Source organism: Phaethon aethereus, assembly GCF_964289735.1.
Source record: "Phaethon aethereus genome assembly, chromosome: 20".
Lineage (NCBI taxonomy): Eukaryota > Metazoa > Chordata > Aves > Phaethontiformes > Phaethontidae > Phaethon > Phaethon aethereus.
The window spans coordinates 4,093,401-4,113,379 of NC_138596.1; the positions used below are offsets into that span (position 1 = coordinate 4,093,401).

Consider the following 19,979-nt stretch of genomic DNA (forward strand, 5'->3'; position numbering starts at 1 on the left):
CACGACCCCGTCTGCCCGCAGCCGTGCTCGCCTGCCTGGGAGCTGCCCCCGAGCTGGAGAGCAGAGCTGAGCCCCCCGCGCCTCTGCTGCTCCGCCATCGCCGACGGCCCCTGCCCGCCCGGTGCCCTCCAACACTGCTGCGGTGCGGGGACAAACGTTCCCCAGACAGGAGCAAAGCTAAATGAAGTTCCTGCCCTTTTTTTCCACCCAGCAGTGCCCTCCTGCAAGGAAGCAGCTCCAGCGTGGCTGCTCCTTTGCTCTTTGGTCCCACACGTCGTGGGTACGATGCGCATCCTCATCTTCAACAGACAGTGAGGGAAACTGAGGCAGGCGGCAGGGATGTGATTTAACTGCAGACACTGGAGACATCAGTGCCATCTTTTGCATGTGTGCTCATCCTGCTTCCCCTCCTCCTCTTCTTCTTCCTCCGGCCTCTTCCCCAGCTCTGGGCTCCCAGCTGGCACGGAAACCTCCATACCCTGCCCACCCCGTCCTCCCCGTAGCCACAGCGCTCTGCGAACATCAATCCCATTTGATTCGCTCCCCTCTCCCATTCCTCTACCGCATTTTACTGCTGCAAGCGAAACTCCCACCCGTCTGTCGCACTTCTCCTTGCCTCTTCCCAAAGTACAGCTCTGCCTTGAAAAGGGATTATAAAAAAAAATATCGCTGCCCTTGGGGATGGAAGATTGAAATGCAGATTCCCTGCGTGGGTGTGGATGGAGACCACGTAACATCCCAAGATTTTTTAGACCCTCCCCACAAAGGTTGCTGGTGCCTATATGGATTTCCAACCCCTTTTGCAGGCACAGCACAGGCAACGTGCTCTGTCTTAGTGACTCAGCTGCTCTGCGCTGCTAAACAATAATAAAAAAAAGAAGGTGGGGTGGGTGGGAAACAACAAACCAGCAAAAAGGGATTAAAAAAAGAGAGAAGCTGACATGGGCAGAGCTCCCTGGACTGCTCTTCCCCGGGGAGCAGCCAGAGGCCAGGGCTGCACGAGATCTCTGCTGCACCGGCAGCATCGGGACTCGACGGATGCTCCTCAGAGTTACTATCAGGAATTTGCTCCCCCTTTCTCTTGTGAACATTTCCTTCCCAAAAGGGCTCCTCTTCCCCTCTTTCACCCTAATCCTTCCCACAGGGACGCGAAGGAGGTTCCAGCGCGTGCCCCACAGCGTGAACCAGCCAAGGGACGCAATCTGCAGAGCGCGGGCGCCGGGGCTGGGCGCGGGATGGGGTGGGTGGTGGATGGCAGGCTGCAGCTGTGCAGCGTAAAGCCAGATAATCACTGAGCTCCTTTTAGAACATACTGCAGCCGGGGAGATTTTCCTGAGAAAAAATGCTAAATTGTGTAGGATTATGGGATCCCGGCCAAAATCAGGGATGAAACTCTATTTTAAGAAAGGCAGAGGGGAGGAAAAAAAAAAAAAAGAGAATAGTATTTTTTAAACAAATCCTCCAATTCCTTCCCCCTCCAACACGCAATGTACGATTTTTGGGTCCCTTCACAGTGAGTCACAGATCAAACCGTACCGTCACACAGCGGGGGAGAGGAGGAAGGCGCATCTGCTCACGCTGCTCCTCGCGCTCGCGTACGCTTTTACCCGCAGGCAAAGCAGGTGGAAGTCGGCTCCACAAACAGCCTCGCTCGGGCGCCCCGCTCCCTCGCCGGGCACACCGGGATGGGGAGGGTTGGCAGGGATGGAAAAGGGCGCGGGTTATTTACCTGCTAGCGGGAGCCGCGGGAGCGCCGGAGGGGACTCACCCGCAGAACATGAAGATGGTGCTGGACGAGGGGTCGTGGGGCAGGGGGAGGGTCTGCTGGAGGCAGAGCTGCTCACAGCCGCCATTGAAGCCATCCGAGCAGTCGATCCCTTTGGAGTAGTCGTAGCAACCGGTGCCGTCCTTCATGGGTCGGAGGTCCTCGGGGCACTGCAGAGAGACAGGGGCTGCGGTAAGGCCACCCGTGGGTCCTCACCTACCCCGGAGGCACAGCCCATCCACGAGCCAGAGGGCTTTGTGTGTCGTGCCGCCGAACCCCGTCCACATCTAAAGGAGACGAGTTCATCCCGAGTGATGGACGGGGACGGCCCAAGGGCCCCGCGCGCCCTCGCGCAGCCTTTGGGCAACGGGCAAGGACCACGGGGGCGAGGACCTGGTCTGCTGCAAAAGCCACGCTCGCCATCCTCCCTCCGGAGAGGGGGGAAATCTCCGAGGCAGCAAAGTTACACAGCGATGAAGCCTCAAGGCAGCGTGGGGCGAAGCTCTGTAACCTGCTGGAGGAACCCTCTGCCTTTGGTACCTGCTCCTCTGAGATGCAGAGAAGTCTGGCGCGACCTGGTAAAACCATCTCAACACCGGGGACCAACCCAGAAAACCATCTCAATGCTTGGGAGTGACCCAGAAAAACCATCTCGACCCAGAAAACCATCTCAATCCATGCCGGGCAGGCCAGCGAACGTGGCCTTGGCATCATCTCCAAAAGCTGCCTCCCATGGGAGAAGGCAGCTGCGGGCAGGACCAGCCCGTGGTGGAGGCAGGACTGGGGGGACAGGATTACAGCCCAGGCTCATCAGAACAGGTTTCCGCAGCCAAGGGAACCACATTGATTCACACAAGCTGGGGATCTGGCTCTGGGTTTTAATTTCAGTTTCCCAGCTGGCTTTCCTTGTCCCAAAAGATAAAAGGCAGCAGGCGGCAAATGCCATCAATAAATTGTCACCCAGATTAAAGCACTCTTCTGTTCCACTTGTGTTATTTACCCCTTTTCACCAAACACGCATGCACACAAAAAACAACAAAAAGGCCAGTCCTTGACGAAAGAATAAATCTTGCCTCGGAGCAGCTTGCAATTAAAAATGCATTATGGAATTTCTTGAAGATGAGTTAGACTGGAGCTTGTACAGGTAGTGATGAAGGCAGGTTATAAATGGCCTCTGTCAAGCCGAAGAAAGGTTATAAAACCGCTATACTTTGTGCTTAAAAAAGAAAATCAATTTTCCGTGTGAGCAAAATGCTGTACATATTAATGAAAGTTCAGGAGACCCTGGACCCCGTGCTCGCTGCCACAGGCGGGGTCCCAACAGGAGATGGGCTGCCGAGCCTTGCTTACTCTTGGCTACTCGAGAAGCAAACTGCCCGCAGGTGACACCAGAAAGGTGCTTTAGGGAGTCCTGGCCCACCTCATCCGAGCGATGAGAACTTTCTCTCCACCTCCACGTCCCACCTGGGGGACATGCCGGACGTCCCCCAGACACCTTGCTGGCTCGCTGCCCTCCGCTCTGAAGCTCGGGTGGACCTTGCAAACCTCAGCACCTTCTTGCACTGGAGAAGGTGGGAAGGGGAGGCAAGGGAAGGTTGCGAGGCACAAGGCTTTTCTAGCCAAAGGATGTTAGGATGAGGGGTGATGGTTTTAAACTAAAAGAGGGTGGATTCAGACTAGACTGAAGGAAGAAATTGTTACGATGAGGGTGGTGAAACCCTGGCCTGGGTTGCCCAGAGAGGTGGTAGATGCCTCATCCCTAGAACGGTTCCAGGTCAGGCAGGACGGGGCTCTGAGCATCCTGCTGTAGCTGAAGATGTCCCTGCTCACTGCCGGGGTTGGACTAGATGGCCTGTGAAGGTCCCTTCCCACACAAACTATTCTGTGATTCTAAGTTGGCAGCAAAGGGCTCTGAACTAGGACGCTGCCCATCCCTGCAGAGCAGGCAGAGCACAGGCAGGGCCCCGGGGAGGCGGCTTGGGAAATAGTAGCCCTGCCTAGGCACGAAGCAGCAGGAAGCTTTCTAGCTGTATATACAGAATAAATATGAAGGAGGAGAGGACACTTAGAACAATCTGTGCCTTTCCCTGCCGAGCCGCCTGGGAAACAGGATCAGGATAAGTGTGTTTGTGAATCTGCAGATACAACACTTATCTCCTGTGGTCTCCTCCGCGTCTGTCGGCCCCACTGTAAGAATAAGAGCTGTGCGAATTGGCAGAAACACATCTCCCTTGAGGACATAGAGGGCTGACTGCAAACAGCATCTTCCGCTCCACGGCACTGCATCCGCGTCTTTGCTCCTCTCCCCATGCCGACGGGGATGGGGAGGTCTGGGACTCTGCCCAAGTCCCCTGTGGAGCTCCCGAGGGAACTTCCAGGGTGCTAAAGACAACTGGATGGGACTTCAAGTCAGCAGGAGCTACAGGATCACAGCCAGAGGATCAGTCACAGCTTTTCTGAGCTGTCGCTTGGAACACTTGCCCTGGCACTGATCCATGTGCTGAGCTCAGCACCTTCCCCAGCACGCAGACGAAGATGATGGCTCTTTCCCTAGGACCCAGTTAGTGGATCACTAAAGCCCTCCCCTCCCTTAGCCCCACTCATGCTCAAGGCCACCCATGGGATATCCCTCCAGTCGGGCTTTTAATCACCACGAAGCGTGTTTCCTTTCTGTTTGTAATTATGCATCCTAATACGCATTAATTATGGCAGGCAAAGAGCTCAGCACAAAATTTGCAACAGAAAGCACCCCCTCCCCTGCGCACCCGTCCCCGGCTCGGCGCGGAGCCGGCTCTCCAGCCAGCTGTGTGCTGCTGCGAGAAGCTCTCCAGGGACAGAAAGCTTTGGCAGCCAAGGCACGAACGCGGGAGGTGGGGCCGGGGGGCACGAAGGTGCCAGGGACAGCGAGCCAGGGCAACCGGTGAGCTCTGCAATGGGAACCGGCCAGCAAAACCCACAGGAGAGACAACCACCCCCCGCGCGGGGGGGTTGCAGGGATGAGTAGGTGGATGGAGCAACTATCGGGCACCGTAAAGCTTTACTGCCGAACTCCCTGCCCCTGCAGCAGAGGATTTGCAATCAGAATGTCCCACCAAGAGATCAGAGCAGGGAGAAAACTAAAGCCCGCTGGGGTGCAACGATGTTCTTGCCCACGGGCTGAGCGTAGTCAGAAATGACCCAGGAAAAAGCCAGCTCGTGCCAATCCCAAGTCTCCAGGCTGTGCTGAAGGGTCGGTCTGGGCTCCCCGGTGGGTTTACAAAACCAGAGCTCGCTCTGCGTTTGCTGGGCTTTTATAAAGGACCAGATCTGTTATTGCTGACATTGATTTGTCTGGCTCGGGCAGCAGAGAACCAATAATTACGGTGAGTTTTAATCAATCCCCCATCAATTCAGCTGCAGTTCAATTTGCGATCAGCCTTGACAGTGACACAGGGTGGGGGGCTGTGTCAGAAAATGATTAGAAAATCAATAAGCAACTCAGCCAATAACTCTGTCCGGGCGGTCACGGGTGACATGTCCCTCCCCGACGGGAGGAAAGCTGGTGAGACGTGGTGCCCCAGCAGCCCCGGCCAGCCACCTCTGTGCAAGCCTCGTCTGGATACGGGATGGATCCATTTATCCAGGGAGGCAAACCGGGATATCCTGCAAAATGTTAGTCAGCTATTCAGAAGAAAAAGCTGTTCGTGGTTTGCCGTGTTAGATCCACGCTGCTCAGGAACTCACTTTGAACTCCCAGACCATCCTTCACCCATGAATTCGACCAGCAAAAATACCTCAGAGCTTGGGAAGAGGGTTCGGTGCTTAATCCATACTACGGAGAAGAAAAGGGAGGCAGGGGGAGATGTCAGCTTGTGGTTTGCTCTGAAAAGCCAGGGAGAAGCCATTACCATACAAATGGAATTCCGCTGCCTTGCAAATCCACTCCGTCTATGCAGGAGGGAACTGGTTTCTCTGTGATGATGGCCAGCCCTGAAAATTGCTCTCAGCATTGGAAAAGAAAACTTAGCTTCTTGTCTTCTCCTGCATTAGCACTGATAATACAGATCCTGCAGGCTAAATGCGACCCACAGCTGCAACGCCCTGACCCTGCCAAAAGGTTTGCGAAGGAGGAACCGCCGGCAGCTCGGCGGGGTTTGGCTGATGGCACGGCTGGGCACGGGCTCATCCTCTCCCAGCCGCGCCAGGCAGAGCACCCGGGTCTTTATTTTTACGATTGCAGTCAGCAAATGGACTCCCAAGTACGCACAGGGAGTGGATATGCTGAATAAGAACGTGCTATTTTTATCCGGCTTTTGGAGAAATGGGATTTTTTCCCTTTTGAATGACATCTCCAAGGTGACACGGAGTGGCAGAGCTGGCAGGACCCGCTGCCACATGCCCACCGTCACCCCCGGGAGGCCACCAGAGCCAGCCTGGCTGATGGGGGTGGAACGGTTTGGAATGAAACGGGAGGCCCGTGCCCACTGCTGTCACCCCGGCACAGCCTGTGACACCGCGTGGGCTCCTGCCACCAGCACTCGGCACAGCTCCGCCGCCCACCGCCACCAGCACGGCCACAGCAAACGCAACGGGAGCAGCATCACCTTCAAGGGGAAAGAAAGCAAGCACCCGCCGAATCCACCGAACCCAGGACTGCGTCTTAGGAAAAGACTGGATGAGTCCCTGTTCATGTTAGTGACAAAGGCCTCTTTTTTTTTTCCTTTCTTGTTTACAAAGCTCATTAGCAGCGAGACAGGTGAGGGGGTCACTGGAAATAAAATCCGAGTCTCATTACTGACACGGATCCCCCAGACGAGAGGACACCAGCTCTGCATCTGAGCTGCCCGCCAGGGTTTCTCAGCTCAGCTCCCCTTCTCCGTTATTAAGTTTAAAAAAAGAATATTTAATAAAGTGTTTCTGTAGAGAGTAAATTGCCCTTTTTATTATTCTGCTCTGTTTTCTCAACAATAGCAGCCTTTTTGTCAGAGATAAAAGCCCAGACTTCTCCCGTGCCGGGGGTGGGAGGTGATGCTCTGGGCACAGTCGAGCCCAGCTCCTCCCCGGTTCTTCCCACAGGGAAGCTGCCACAAACCCCCTGCGCCCGGTGCCCTCCGGGTACCACACCCCACGTCCGGCTGCGTCCGCAGGTGAGACCCCGGCCCTCTGCAGCTGCTCAACTGAGTGCAACGTCCAAAGGCTCTAAGAACCCCGCTCTGTTTAGGGGCATCCTCACTCCTCACCGAGGAACCTCTTTGGCATGAGGCAGAAAACATTAATCTGCGGCACTGCTGAGGTACCAGCAAGCACCAGCATTTTAATGAGCTCCTAACTATGCACTGGCATGTATTTTATTTGCTTGCTGGAGCTCAGAAATTATACAAATGCAGTAAACACCTCTGCGTCCATATACATATATATACACACACATTTTTTTCAGACAACTTTGGCTTATTCTGTCTTCACTTTCTTGGCCCAGAAGGCCCCCGGCGAGCAACGCTCCAGCAGCAGGACCAGAGTCCGGCTGTACACAGCCCAGTCTCTATGGGTGAAATACATCCCTCCTGTCCTAGTATTAAAACGGGCCAAAAAGCTGGTTGCTAAAGTGCACATCAGCACAGAGCAGCCTCTCTCCAGGGCCACCCCTGCCTCGCCTCCTCAGGGTAGCGATGCCCTCACCACCACCCCGGCCACGGCAGACCCCTCCCCGACACCCCGCTGCAGGGGAGCATCCTTCCCAGAGGGAAATATTACAACTGTTTTCTGAAATAAGTCATTATCTTCCCACTCTTTTTCCCCTCCCTCCTTTCCCCCTGCTTCCTTTTCCCTTTCAAGATCATCAATCATTATTTTAGCCTCAGAAAATCAAACTCATCTGTCTTCCAGGCTCCCAAGAACACGCTGCAACAGCTCATGCTCCTCGGCTCGGTCCCCCTGTGCCAGTGGGCTGGGGGTCCACGGAGGAGACCAAAGCTCTGGGCAATGAGGCAGTGTCCCCTTCACCTCCGGCCACCACACAGCTCTCGCGTGGACCCTCTCGGGCAAGTCACTCTATGTGTATTTTTTGCATCTCAATTCAAAATGGGATGACTTGTTTCAAGCAGCTGGTGGGATGCTATGTACATAGACATAAGTGCTCAGAGCTCCTGGAGCAAGGAAATCAAATGAGTGGAAACCCTCCAGCTGCTTTCCTTCCAGGAGTCACCATCAGCCCGTTTTGGGGTGTGCTGGCTTCTCCTGCCCATTGGGGCATTTCCCTTCCTGGCCACAGCAGAGGCTGGCACCTCCAAAGACCTTGGGGAGATCAGAAATTCAACTCCTGCCCCACCTGACATCCAGGGTATGGCCCGGCCACAACCTATGATCCAAACCAAACCCAAAGACCCAACCCAACCTGTCCTGGTTTCGGCTGGGATAGTTAATTTTCTTCCTAGTAGCGGGTACAGTGCTGTGTTTTGGATTTAAGATGAGAGTTACGTCGATAACACACTGATGTTTTTGTTGTTGCTCAGTAGTGCTTACACTAAGTCACGGACTTCTCGGCTTCCCACGCTCTGCCAGTGAGGAGGTGTGCAAGAAGCTGGGAGGGAGCACAGCCAGACTGGCCAAAGGGATATTCCATACCATATAACATCATGCTAGGGTTGGGCTAGATGACCTTTAAAGGTTTCTTCCAACCCAAACTATTCTATGCTCAGTATATAAACTGGGGGAAGTTGGCCGGGGGGCAACAACCATGGCTTGGGAACTGGCTGGGCATTGGTCATTGGCATTGGCGTTGAGCAATGGTATTGCGCATTGCTTGTTTTGTATATTCTTTTATCATCATCATCATTATTATTCCCTTCTTTTTCTGTCCTATTAAACTGTCTTTATCTCAATCCACAAGTTTTACTTTTTCCCCCGATTTCTCTCCCCATCCCACTGAGGTGAGGGCAGTGGGCGAGCGGCTGCGTGGTGCTTAGTTGCCGGCTGGGTTTAAACCACGACAGACCACAATGCATGAAGCATCCCAGTCTGCTGGAGAGCAGAGGGGCAAGGGCTGGTGCCAGCCAAGCCCTCCACGAAACACTGCTGAAAACAACAATGCTGGAGGAAATGGGGCTTTTATCACCCAAACTACCTCTTCCCAGCACAGGCAGAGACCCTCCAGCTCACCTCGGTGCTTCCTGAGCTACTCCACTTGCTCTTAAACTTGGCCACCGCTTGCCGACATGGTGCAAACCCCTTTTGCAGCCCTGAAAGCAAAGGCGGGTGGGCATGGGCTCCCCCCTGCCCCTCCGCTCCCTGCCGTGGCCGGCTACCGACCCCAGCAGCTTTTGCCATCTTTTGCTTCTGTCTCTTCCTCAAATCTCATTTTCATCACAGGTAGTTACCTGGCTTAACAAGATAAATCTGAAACCGCATGCTCCTGGGAGGAGGGGGCTTGCTGTCGAGCTCAGGGGGCTTCTGCTTCCAACTATAATGTGCATAAGGAGTCATCTTCAGCTTCAAGGAGCCAGCTAAATTTTAAAGGGATTAGAAGAGAATGGTTTCCTCCCCATCTCCCTCCCTCGCATGTGCATCTCTAACATAATTAGCTAGGTGCCTTGTAAGGCAGGGACAGATGAGTTTTTATTTTTCAATGAACAATTGTCTGTCAGAAAAATGCAGGTTTGATGAAGCTTAAGTGCTTTGTGGGATTTCATCAATTACATCTCAAAATTCATTGGGAAATTAGGAGAGCATTTAATTTTGACAAGGTTGAAATGTTTTGGTTCCCACCGCCTAATTTTGTTTTTGTTTCAGGCTGTACACTGGGATAACACAATACAGAACATAAAGCTCCAGATGATAGTGTTGGAATTAAACACTTCCCCCTCCTTCATAGACAGGAGACGTTTTGAATCAAAATATTTTTGAATTTTCACATATTTGGGGATTTCTGCACAGCATTTTGCTTTGGGCTGAAACTCCCAAACACCGATTTCCCCAAGAATATCAGTTCTCAGCATCATCCACTTCGTTTTGAAGTACCTCCCCACAGCCCCTGGTCCCCAAGCCACCCCTGGGTGATTTGTGCTGGAAGGAGGAGACCAGAGCGGTGGCCGCTGCCCTGTTCCTTCACTTCTAACCCAATTTCTCCCTGAAACAGTCTTAAATTAAGCCATTTCTCCGCCCCACTTTGCAGCGGCTGAGGATCGGTCCATCGTTTTGACATGGAAGAGAGCAAAAGAGAAGGGTTAGCTTCAGACAGGCTGTGCTAAGGCTTATATGCCAGTGTGGACCACGCCAAATTTCTCTTCCTTCTCTATCTAAAAAGGCTGGGACCGACACCACATGGGTGTCACCGTGGGCCACAACTTCGTTAAGAGACTCTCTGGTAGGTGCTCTCCCTTCCGCGCGCTGCAGAGCCAGACAACTCCCTCCACACTGTGCTTGGAGCCAAACTACACTTTTTTCATGCTCAAATTCAAAATAAATCTGTGCTAGAGGAACCTCAGCCTGCGAGCAGGGAGATGGCGATGACCAGCAGGATTCCAGGTCTTGCAGAACAGCAGTGCCCACCCACAGCCTGGGCGCGTCGGGCTCTCCTACCCCTCGCCAGCACCTCTCCCAAGGTGGCAGCCGTCATGCTGTGAGCCCTTCCACGCCCGCCTGCAACACCCTGGGCCTCCGTGGCACCAGTCACTCGCTCCTGACTTAAAAGACTAACTCACCAACGTCTGCGGGCATCCCCATCTGATGGGGAACCATCAGACCACGCCACCCGCAGCTGCACCGCTGCGGTGAAGCTGCTCCATGCAGCAGGGAAACAAGGGGCCTGATTCTGCCGCTACCTTGGCGTGGGACCCTGAGCTGCCTTCCTCAGCACCAGCTGGGCAGCTCGTGCCCTCCTGCTCCTCCAGGAGGTCCTCAATGGTGATGGGACCCCATCCCGAGAGGCACCACAGGGCTCAGACACGTACCCTCACCGCACGCCTGCACCTGCTGCTGCCTCCTCCTGCGGCGATGCCGAGGATGCCCGACGTGCCAAGACCAGAGCTCACCTTCTTCGGGAAGATAATCTCACCCCTCTTATTCCCCTGGGGCCGCAGTCCTGCCTGGCCAGGTTCACAAACAGGCACAGCCATGGGGTGGCAGACACAAGTGACCCCCCTCTTCTCCCCGGGCAGACGAGAGCACTGGCACCAGTGAGCAAAGCCAAGCTGAGAGACAGGTGGGGAAACCTGAATTTAAGCCACATTACAGGTGTTTCCCTCAGTCCCTCAGGGCCAATTCACAGGTTTTCCTGTCAAATTATAAATCATCATGAGGGTCAAGCCTTTTCCATCCTTCAGCATCCTCCTTCCTGGCTGAGCAGCTACCAGCATGCTGGCAGAAGGAATCAGCCATATATATTCCTGTATTGGCAATAATCTGACTTATTCCTCCAGCACGGTTTCTCTTGGCTTACTGTGCAAAATGCACACTGCAGAGCCACCAGATTTAGAGAAGCTCAGTGGGATTTTGTTTTCTTCGGAAATGCCTGTGGTTTCCCCAAACCCGACGGCAATTCTAGGATGCAACAGGAAAAAGCAGCACAGAAACAGGTTTTGTAGAGCTTGGGGATTGTTTTGCTGCGTTGCAAGGTAGAGCTCAAAGGCGAGGCTCCTGTTAGTAATGCCAAGGTCTTAGCAAGGTTGAAGCTCATACTTCTTAAAATTGCCCAAACAAAAAAAGCCTCCGATAAGAAAAGAACTGCAGAAAACCTTTATGCACTAATGCCATCTACTGGGTATAGGTAAAAATAACAGAAAAGCCATGAAAAGAGGGGAGAAAAGGGCCCCGTGGGAAGTGTGGGATGGAAGCTGGGGAGCTGTTGCCCCTCCGGGTGGGGACCCCACTGCAGAGCCTTCGGGGTCTTCCAGGCGACGCCTCGCACGCAGGATTTTAACAAAGCAAAGGGATGTTCTCTCCTCTCCTTCGTAAGCCCACGAGGCCGCCCTCAGAGCCCCCCACCAGCTGCAGGCAGCTGCCCTCGACATTTCAGCCGAGTCCTTTTAAGGCCAAACAATTAGGTAATGGCAGATCCCGCGCCGCTAAAAAGCCCAAAGATAAATACATCCCCAGTCCTCGCGGAATTACTGGAAGCTGTATTAAGGGCATGAAGAAACTGGTAACAGATGATGATTATATATAAAAGGAATAAGAAATCTTTGAGATTTGTGCCGTTCCCCGGTTGAGCGGCTAGGCGCCGGCTCTGCTGTGTATTAATTGCTTACAAGGCTGCATGTATATTTTATGCTCAGTACCTGCCTGGAACATTTGTTGGATTTAGCCTTGATTGATGAACCACTGATTATATACTTCTGTGGTCCTTGGCAAATTAATAAACTGTTGACTGGTAAAGATTAACAACATGTCATGATTTGCGAAACAGTGTCCAGAGTAAAGCTGAAGCAAACCTAGTGCTAAAATTAGTACACGAATGCTCCCTGAACTCCATAAAAAGGGGATAGCTTAATTAAATTACATCCCGATATTGCCCATAGCACTTACCAAATTGGCAAATTGAGTTCACAGCAGTTCAGCTCTAAAACTAACTGACATCCCTGCAAATTTGCAGCAAATGACCCCATCCCCGCTCGCACTGGAAGCCCAGCTCACACCTGGCAGACTCTGGGAACAGGGGCAGGATGAGGAGGGGATGTATCGCCCAGCGCAGGGGCTGGTGCAGAAAGTGCCGCAAGATCAAACGCCGGTGCTGGGGCGAGCTCCGAAACTCAGCTCCCATCACCTGCCACCCCACTCAGCGCCATGAGCACGACCTGGGGCTGGGGGCAGTGCTGCCTGCCCACCCGTTCAGCTGTTCCCCAGACCACGGCCACGGGCCACCATCAGAAACACGGGTCAGTGTCCTCCGGACCTTTGCTCACACCCCTGCCGTTGCTGGGGACCTACGCGCAGGCGATGAGTGTAAAACGTCGCACGGGGCTGGGAGAGCCAGGAGGGATGGAGCACTGCGCCCATCAGTCCGATGGGAAGCAGGGAGAGACGTGGACCAGAGGTGGGATGCAGCAGCCATCTCCAAACTGACCCCGGGGAGCTCAGCTCTGCTGTCCTGCAGCTGGGGAGCTGGGGGGGCTTCACCCCACGGCCGGGGGCTGCGGAGAGGGGCAGAGCAGCCTCACACTCCTGCAGCGGCGAGAAAAAGGGGCGAAGAGCGAAGAGCGGAGGGAGGAGAGACGGGCACCTCGGCGGCCGCCTCCTGCCCCACGGGCTGCACGGCCCCGGTAGCCCAGCGCGATGCAGGGGGGTGGGGGGGTCCCGCGCCCCTGTGTGTCACCCCTCACCCACGGCTCTCGGGGAGGGGACGTGCTCCGGGAGAACGACTCCTGCCGCTTCTCCTGTCTTCCTCCTGGCCCACTGCACGCGGGTCGCTCTCCTTACGTAAAGCCTCACTTAGGCATTACAGGAGCAGGGGGGTTATTTTCCCCGAGTGACACAGTTTTCAATTTGTGCCTCTCTGCACACTGGCATGTCGAGTGCTAGGCCTGTAATTTATTGACACTTGCTACCTTAATATATCCTGACTTTTAAAAAGAGGCATCTCTTCCCAGCGGCATGGGATGATCGGAGCCCCAATTATTTCTGACAGTGTCTGGGAAGCACGTTGGCATTCAGAGCAAAATAACACCCCCAAAAAACGGGCAAAACGCCCTAAAGGACTAGAAAGGCAGCCGTTCCTTGGAAAAAGGAACAAAAGAAAATGACAATGGGAAAAGAAAGGAGAAAAGGGAGAGGAGTGGCAAGGGGAGACGGCACCAGGCGCTGCTGGTGACACGTCAGGCTGTCGTGCTAAATGGCCTTAACAAGCAGCCGGAGAAAGGGATAATGAAAATGCCACCCCCGGGACGGCACCGCTCCAGCCTGACCTTTCCCGGCTGCCGCGTGTAAACATCTTCAATAAATAAAGAGACAGTTAACTCCCGCCTCTGCTGGGATGGGAGGGATGGGGCGACGGGGGCTCTGCCTGCGGCGAGAGGGAGGGGAAGGGGCAGAGGGGCTTGGGGGCTTCGGAGCAGCGGGGATGTGTTTGCCGGGCGGGAGGAGCGGGTGAGGAGCTCTGGACCCCTGGGGGGTCACCACCCGCTGCCTGGCAGGCAGGGGCTCCTGCAGCAGGCAGATGAGACGGGGCACTCCATGGTTCCCCCGGTTTCCCAAGGCTCTGCCGCTGCATCTCTGCGCGTCGCTACCGGACCCGTGCAAGCCCCACGTGCCGGGAAGGGGCAGCTTTACTGTCAAGGGTTAGAGCCGGGAGAGGTGCTGAGCGCTGCTGCTGCCGCCTGGAAGAACGGCCAAAGCCCTCTGCGCATCGGTAGCTGGGAGTGGTTCAGAGCCTCTGCCCAAAACTAATGTCTGGGGTCAAAGAGCTCCTCTGCAGGGGGGATTGCGAAGCCGAGGACACAGCAGATTGTCCAGCAAGACGTGAGCACGTCCAGAAACAACCCAGAACTCTGAGGCTGTCAGAGGGGCACGGGGAGGGAGAGGATGGGGAGATGCCTCATCCTTCTCCCATGCTGGGAAGCGCAAGGCAGGAGAAAAGTGAGACTGCTTTCAACCCGTGCGTCTTGACCAGCAGGAAAATGACCATCAGCCTCATCCTTTGCTCTTTTGCACACCTGAGTCCCTGGGCTCCTTCCCGGAGGCCCTCAAGGCCTGCGTGCTTTGCCATGAAGGCCCCAGGGTCGGGAGAAGCCCATCGCCAGCATGCACATCCCCTTGGCCACGTCCCCAGAATGAGAGCAGGCAACGTCCCCCTCTGGCTTGTCCCCAGAGCAGACGCCCAGCCCCAGGGGCCAGCAGCCGCGGCACCTACCACGCAGCCCGTCGAGTCCACCTTGCGATCTGAAACGCACTTGAAGTTGCGGGTACAGCCACCGTTGTTGCGGGAGCAGTCTCGGACCGGGCCGAAGGAGGAGAGCAAGTCATTGATGGTTTCAAAGTAGGTGGACAGCATCGCTTCTTCCCTTGGAGAGAAAAGGCACCGTTAGGGCTGGCAGGGAGCTGGCAGCGCATGGCATGGTCTGGGCAACCCACAAAGAAAGCTGCTCTGGCAAAATCACATCATTTTGATTAGCAAAAGTGAGGAAAAGGAGGCTTCCCAAGAAAACTAAGGCTTTGTGATTACGCTATATAAAATAAATTTACTGCATAAGTCTGAAATTCTTGATGAAAACCAATCAGTTATGGGGTTTCAAAGAAATTATCTACCATTTTCATGCAAACTGGCAACTAAAAGAGACTTTATCAACAGCCTGGAGTTGTGTTTGAATCCAACCCCATATGAGACAACAGCAAATCCACAACAGGGAAACCCCTCCTGAAGGTTTCACAGCTGGGCCAAGCCTCCCCGAGCGCTCACGCCCCGTCCATCACCTGGGGACACTGCTGAAGCTGGAAAGCCATGCAAAACTGGGTTTCACGCTTACTGGGCTGGGGGTGCGGAGGCTCCTGCCTGTGCTCGGGGACGGGGGACCCGGAGCAGGGGACGCAGAGACGGCTGCAGGCACAGCGCTCTGCTGCACTGCTCCGGCCCCGTGACGGCTCTGCAAAGCCCCGGGCACGGCCGCGCTGGGACACCCCTCTCTTAAGCCAGCAAGAAGCATAAATGTCTACGAATTCAACGGCCATTTAAAGCCTTGGGAAGCTCCCAGCCCTGCCTCTGCGAGCTGCGCGCACAGCAGATTTTGTCTGTGACGAAGTATTCTGGCACTTCTTTGCTTTCTGCTGGGTTCCTGCAAAGGGAACACAGATGCTTGTCAAGAGCTTTAAGCATCTCCAAGATATTTTTCATCTTCGAAGCACATTTTATATATTAACTGATACCTGCAACCCATCCTGGGCAACAGATCCCATCACCCTCTCACCGACAGAAGAGAGACAAAGCGATTTACCCGAGGTCACAGAACAAGCCACTGATGGCGATGGACTTGACCTCCACAAGGTATTTATTAGATTTTTATACACAGTGGGCTGCAAATAAAAACTGACCCCTCTGACCTTAATATACCCCCTAAGGCAATGCCAGGAGTCCCAGGGGTGTTTGTTCCCCTTTAGCATCTCCCCTGCTCTCCCACCAGCACCTAAGAAGTTGCCCAATGACTCAACACCCAGTGCTAGTCTCCCTTTTTTGAGGGGTTTTACATTGAAAACCGTGTGCTTGGCAATGAAACAGCAGTGGAGGAATATTCAGCAGCCCTCGAAGACCACCACACTGCTGTCTCGAACTAGCACTGCATTATCTATCAGCGGAGGGCCCCTGCGCACACACGCCGCCGGCTCGCGCACACACGCCCTGCCAGTACCAAACGCTCGAAACAATCCTGAGTCGGGCATCCAAAAAAAATATAATGAGATTGGCAGAAAAATGATGAGATGTTTAAAATAAATCAATCACTAGGTGGTTTGGGTTTTTTCCACCCCTAAATTTGCCTTCTGCTTTCTGAGCCTTTAGGGCATAATCGAGCTTTTCCCTGCAAACTTGAGGGCTAGAAACTACCCAGAGAGCAAACCCAAAGACATAAAGCCCTATGCAGTCCTGAAGTCATGATGTTGCAGATTCCAGATTTCCAAGCAATCACAGGATTCCAGAAGCTGGGACTTTCAACAAGGAAAAACACCATAAAACCAGCAAGAACTGGTAAATAGGCACGTCCCTGCTGGGACAGAGGTGAAGTGCAACTTCTCCGCTACTGTGGGTCGGGGCAGACGAGGTACCCCAGTGCCAGGGTAGCTCCGTGCCCACCGCGGTGCCTCCGGCTGCGCTGCCGCCCCACGTAGCAAATTCATGTCTGTGCTGCCCACTTTCACCCCAGCTAACGCTTCCCAATTAACTTTTCCCTCTTGGTCATCACGTTTCCGATATTACCCCTTTCTTGGCCCACCTCCTAGATTTTCCAGCATATTTGGAGCTGAATCTCCCTCTGTCCTTTCTCGGTCATGTTTCAAATATCTTTAGAGGCCCTTTTCTATTAGCACTCTGTTCCCACCAGAATTTGCAGCTCCTCTGAAGGGAGTGAGAAAGGCATAGAAAGAATATATTAGATCAGGGCACGTATTTCTGCTGGAGAGGTGGTGGGAGAGAAAGGGCATATTCTTTACCAACCAAACCCACTGTTTATTAACGTAGGGAGAATTATTTAAAAAAAACCCCAAAAACAACAAACCATGACAACTCCTCCACCGCCCACCCAGAAAGCTCAGCCCCATCTGGTCCTCCCGACGGGCTTCTCATCGTAGGCGGACTGCAAGGAGAACCGTGCCCCCACCCTCCCTCATGGCTTTTCCACTTGGCCACCGAACACCCAGACCCTCCGGCATCTCCCACGTCCGTGGAGGGAGAAGGCGAGGAGCTACAGCTGACTTGGGTGGTGTAAAGGAGACCCTGGGGCTGAATCCGCGGCCGGAGTAGCTCCCGAGAGCCGCAGTGCTGCCGGGAGAAGCCAGCTCATCCCGCACGGTGCCATGCTCCCGGGCTGGGGCTGGAAGGGGCAGCTTGTCACGCTTTTAATTAAAATCCGGAAGCACAAACCGACCTTCTGCCCCTGGGAGGGCAGAGGACGGGAACGGGAACCGCGCTCCCCAAAATCATGCCTGGCACAAGGGATGACCCCCAACAAAGCACGGGCAGGGGCAGCCAAGCTGGAATGAGCCATTAATTGTATTAAAATATTAACCTAGCTGCAAAGCAGGGAAGAGGAGCCGGAGGGAAGTGTTCAAATGTCAGTGGCGAGGGGAGCGGGGTGACGGTGCTGCCAGCAGACGGAGGGAGGCTGCTCGGCCGGATTGCTTCTGCGTCGGCCGTCACATTAGAGGAGCATCACTTCAACGCGGCACCCTGACAAGGGGGATGTCAGCAGGGAGAGGGCTGTGGCGATGCTCGGGGCGAGCTGGGAGCAACCTTTGCTTTCGTCTGCCTCCGGAGGGGCCGGAGGAGCCAGGCTCAGCGCAGGCAGGCGCTGCCAAGCCTTGGCACTGCCAGCCTCAGTGGCTCCTTTTAATTTTAAGGGGTGAAGAGCACTAATTAATGACCTGCCTCCACCAGTGACAATGGGATGGGCGACACGCGGCACGGAGGGGATGATTTTCCACCCACGCAGCTCCGGCAGCGGCCCCTGCCCACCCCTCCCTGCCCGCCGTGGGGACCGCAGCCCCCAGCCCCGGCCTGGAGAGCCGGCAGCGCCAAGGCAGGGCACGCTTGAGGAGCGATGGCAGTGCCTGGCCTCCATTGCGCGGTGCCCGCCGGCGGCAGCCGTCCCCTCCCCACCGCCCGGGCACATCAGATAGACCAGCCCTGATGGATGAATCCCCTTCCCTGCGGTAACGAGCTGCCTGCAAAAGAACAGCTCTTTCCTCCTGTTCTCCATCTATCCGCACTGAATTTCACCGAGTAACCCCCGGATCCGTCCTGACAAGGCAGGATGAAGGAGACGGGCTGCACAGTTTGTGCCGTGCCCGGAGCACACTGGAGAGCCGGGGGAAGCTGCCGGTGGCCCTGGCCAGACCCAGGCACCGAAACTGCAGGGACCAGGCAGGGCTCGGCACCTGGCGTAGGGGAGGATGAGGCAATTCCCCACCGCCCTGAGGCAGATGCTGGGTCCCGTCAAAAAGGGCATTTTGGGGCGAGCAACCTACTTTCTAGTGCCAGATTCTCTCCGCAAGCACGTGCACGTCTACGAACACACACACACGCTCCTTCTCTAACGACGCACAACGGCAGGGCTCTCCAGCGGGCTGGGCACAGCCCCTGCGGTGCAGACCACGGCACCCATCTTCACCCAGCCCTGTGCCCACACTCACCTCGATTCCCTCGAAAATACTTTTCTCCATCCTCCTGCTTTGTTCCAGGCCCTCATTAATGAACCAGATTCAGTGACAAATATCACTGGGGGTTATTTATTCATGAAATACCAACACCATGCAATTCTCAAAGCCTCCAAAGCACTCATCTCAGAATAAGCTCCTGAGCTTCGCAGTGGCTCTTCTCTCCAGCTCATCCTGGAAGGGGATTAGTGGGTGTTATCCAACTCAGCTGCCCCTTTTTATTGCCTGCTAATGGTTAAAGACTTCGGTGTCCTTACAAAGTTAACCATCACTGAGAAAAACAAAGAAAAGGATGCGAGCTGGGGACTAAGCCAGTGCTGCTCTGCCATTTGCTCCCTGAGCTGTGTTTGGAGAGGGATCGGGAGGAGATTTGGGGTTCATGAGTTTCTGAGACAGGACACACTGGCAGCAAAAAGCATGATGCTGTGTCACCTGCAGTTTCGTCCTAAAGGAGGGACCGGTAGAGAGCGGGGACCCAAAACCGCGCAGCGCAGCCAAGCCAGGATGCCTCATGTCCAGCAACTCACGCTGTTTCCTACTTCCATTGGCAAGACCCCATTCAACAGGGAACTTCAGGGCTGATACACTTACAAAACAGTACAGAGCGATTTCCAGCCAGAGTGCATTTTTCAGCCCGGCAGCGGCTTGCCTGAGCAACTTTGACCAGCTCTGGCCACAAAAAGTCTGCTATGCTGCGAGGCTTGAGAAAGGGCCGGTCTCCTCGCCACCATGAGCCCACCAGCGAGGAGTCCCCCTGAGCGGACTTTGCTCTCTTTTCCCGTTATGATCAGCCAGGGGTTAAACCCGGATGTCCTCTGCCTTTCACCCTTCTTCTCTGCCCCATCAGGTCACCTCACCCAGAGATGGCTTTACCCAGAGGGACACTCACCCTCTGCCCCACGGCTGCTCACATGGCTCCTTCCCCCTTCCAGACCCCATCGCAGCCCCATCCAGCCCCGAAACATGCCGAGGGCGCAGCTCAAGCCGAGCACCCATCCCTCCGGGGCAGTTTCCAGGAGGAGCTGGATGCCCACCCTGGGGGAAAACGCCTCTGAGGAGTCCCCAGTCACAGCCCCAGACCTGCAACAGCTGAAGTCCCCATCCACGTGGTGGGCAGGTTATTCCTCCCCAGCAAATGCTCTCTCCGAGCATCACCTACCCCGCTCCTGCCTTCCTCCGCTCCTTTTCTCTTCTCCCTCACATCTCTTTTTTCCCCCACTAAGCCCCCGCTTTCCTCTGCTAATCCGGCCAGCGCTGAAATCATTAGTGAGGTTGCCGAACTCTTCCTCGAGCTTCAGAGTAAACCGCTCGAAGATATTAATGGGATCGGTGGGAGTGGGACATGCATGAGCCTTTTTGCTGTGCAAATGGTTCTGCCTCTTTTTTGTCT

General features: G+C 54.8%; 1 protein-coding gene across 5 annotated transcripts in view; it reads right to left on the minus strand.

Moving 5' to 3' along the window:
- ASTN2 (astrotactin 2) overlaps nt 1-19,979 on the minus strand; it is a 358,363-nt gene that overhangs the window by 150,434 nt on the left and 187,950 nt on the right. For all 5 annotated transcript variants that reach the window (XM_082009184.1, XM_082009183.1, XM_082009180.1 and 2 more), the window contains 2 exons: nt 14,583-14,733; nt 1,769-1,935 (listed from right to left, as the gene is read on the minus strand). In XM_082009184.1, coding sequence (XP_081865310.1) covers nt 1,769-1,935; nt 14,583-14,733 — 318 coding nt within the window. The remainder of the gene's footprint in view (nt 1-1,768; nt 1,936-14,582; nt 14,734-19,979) is intronic.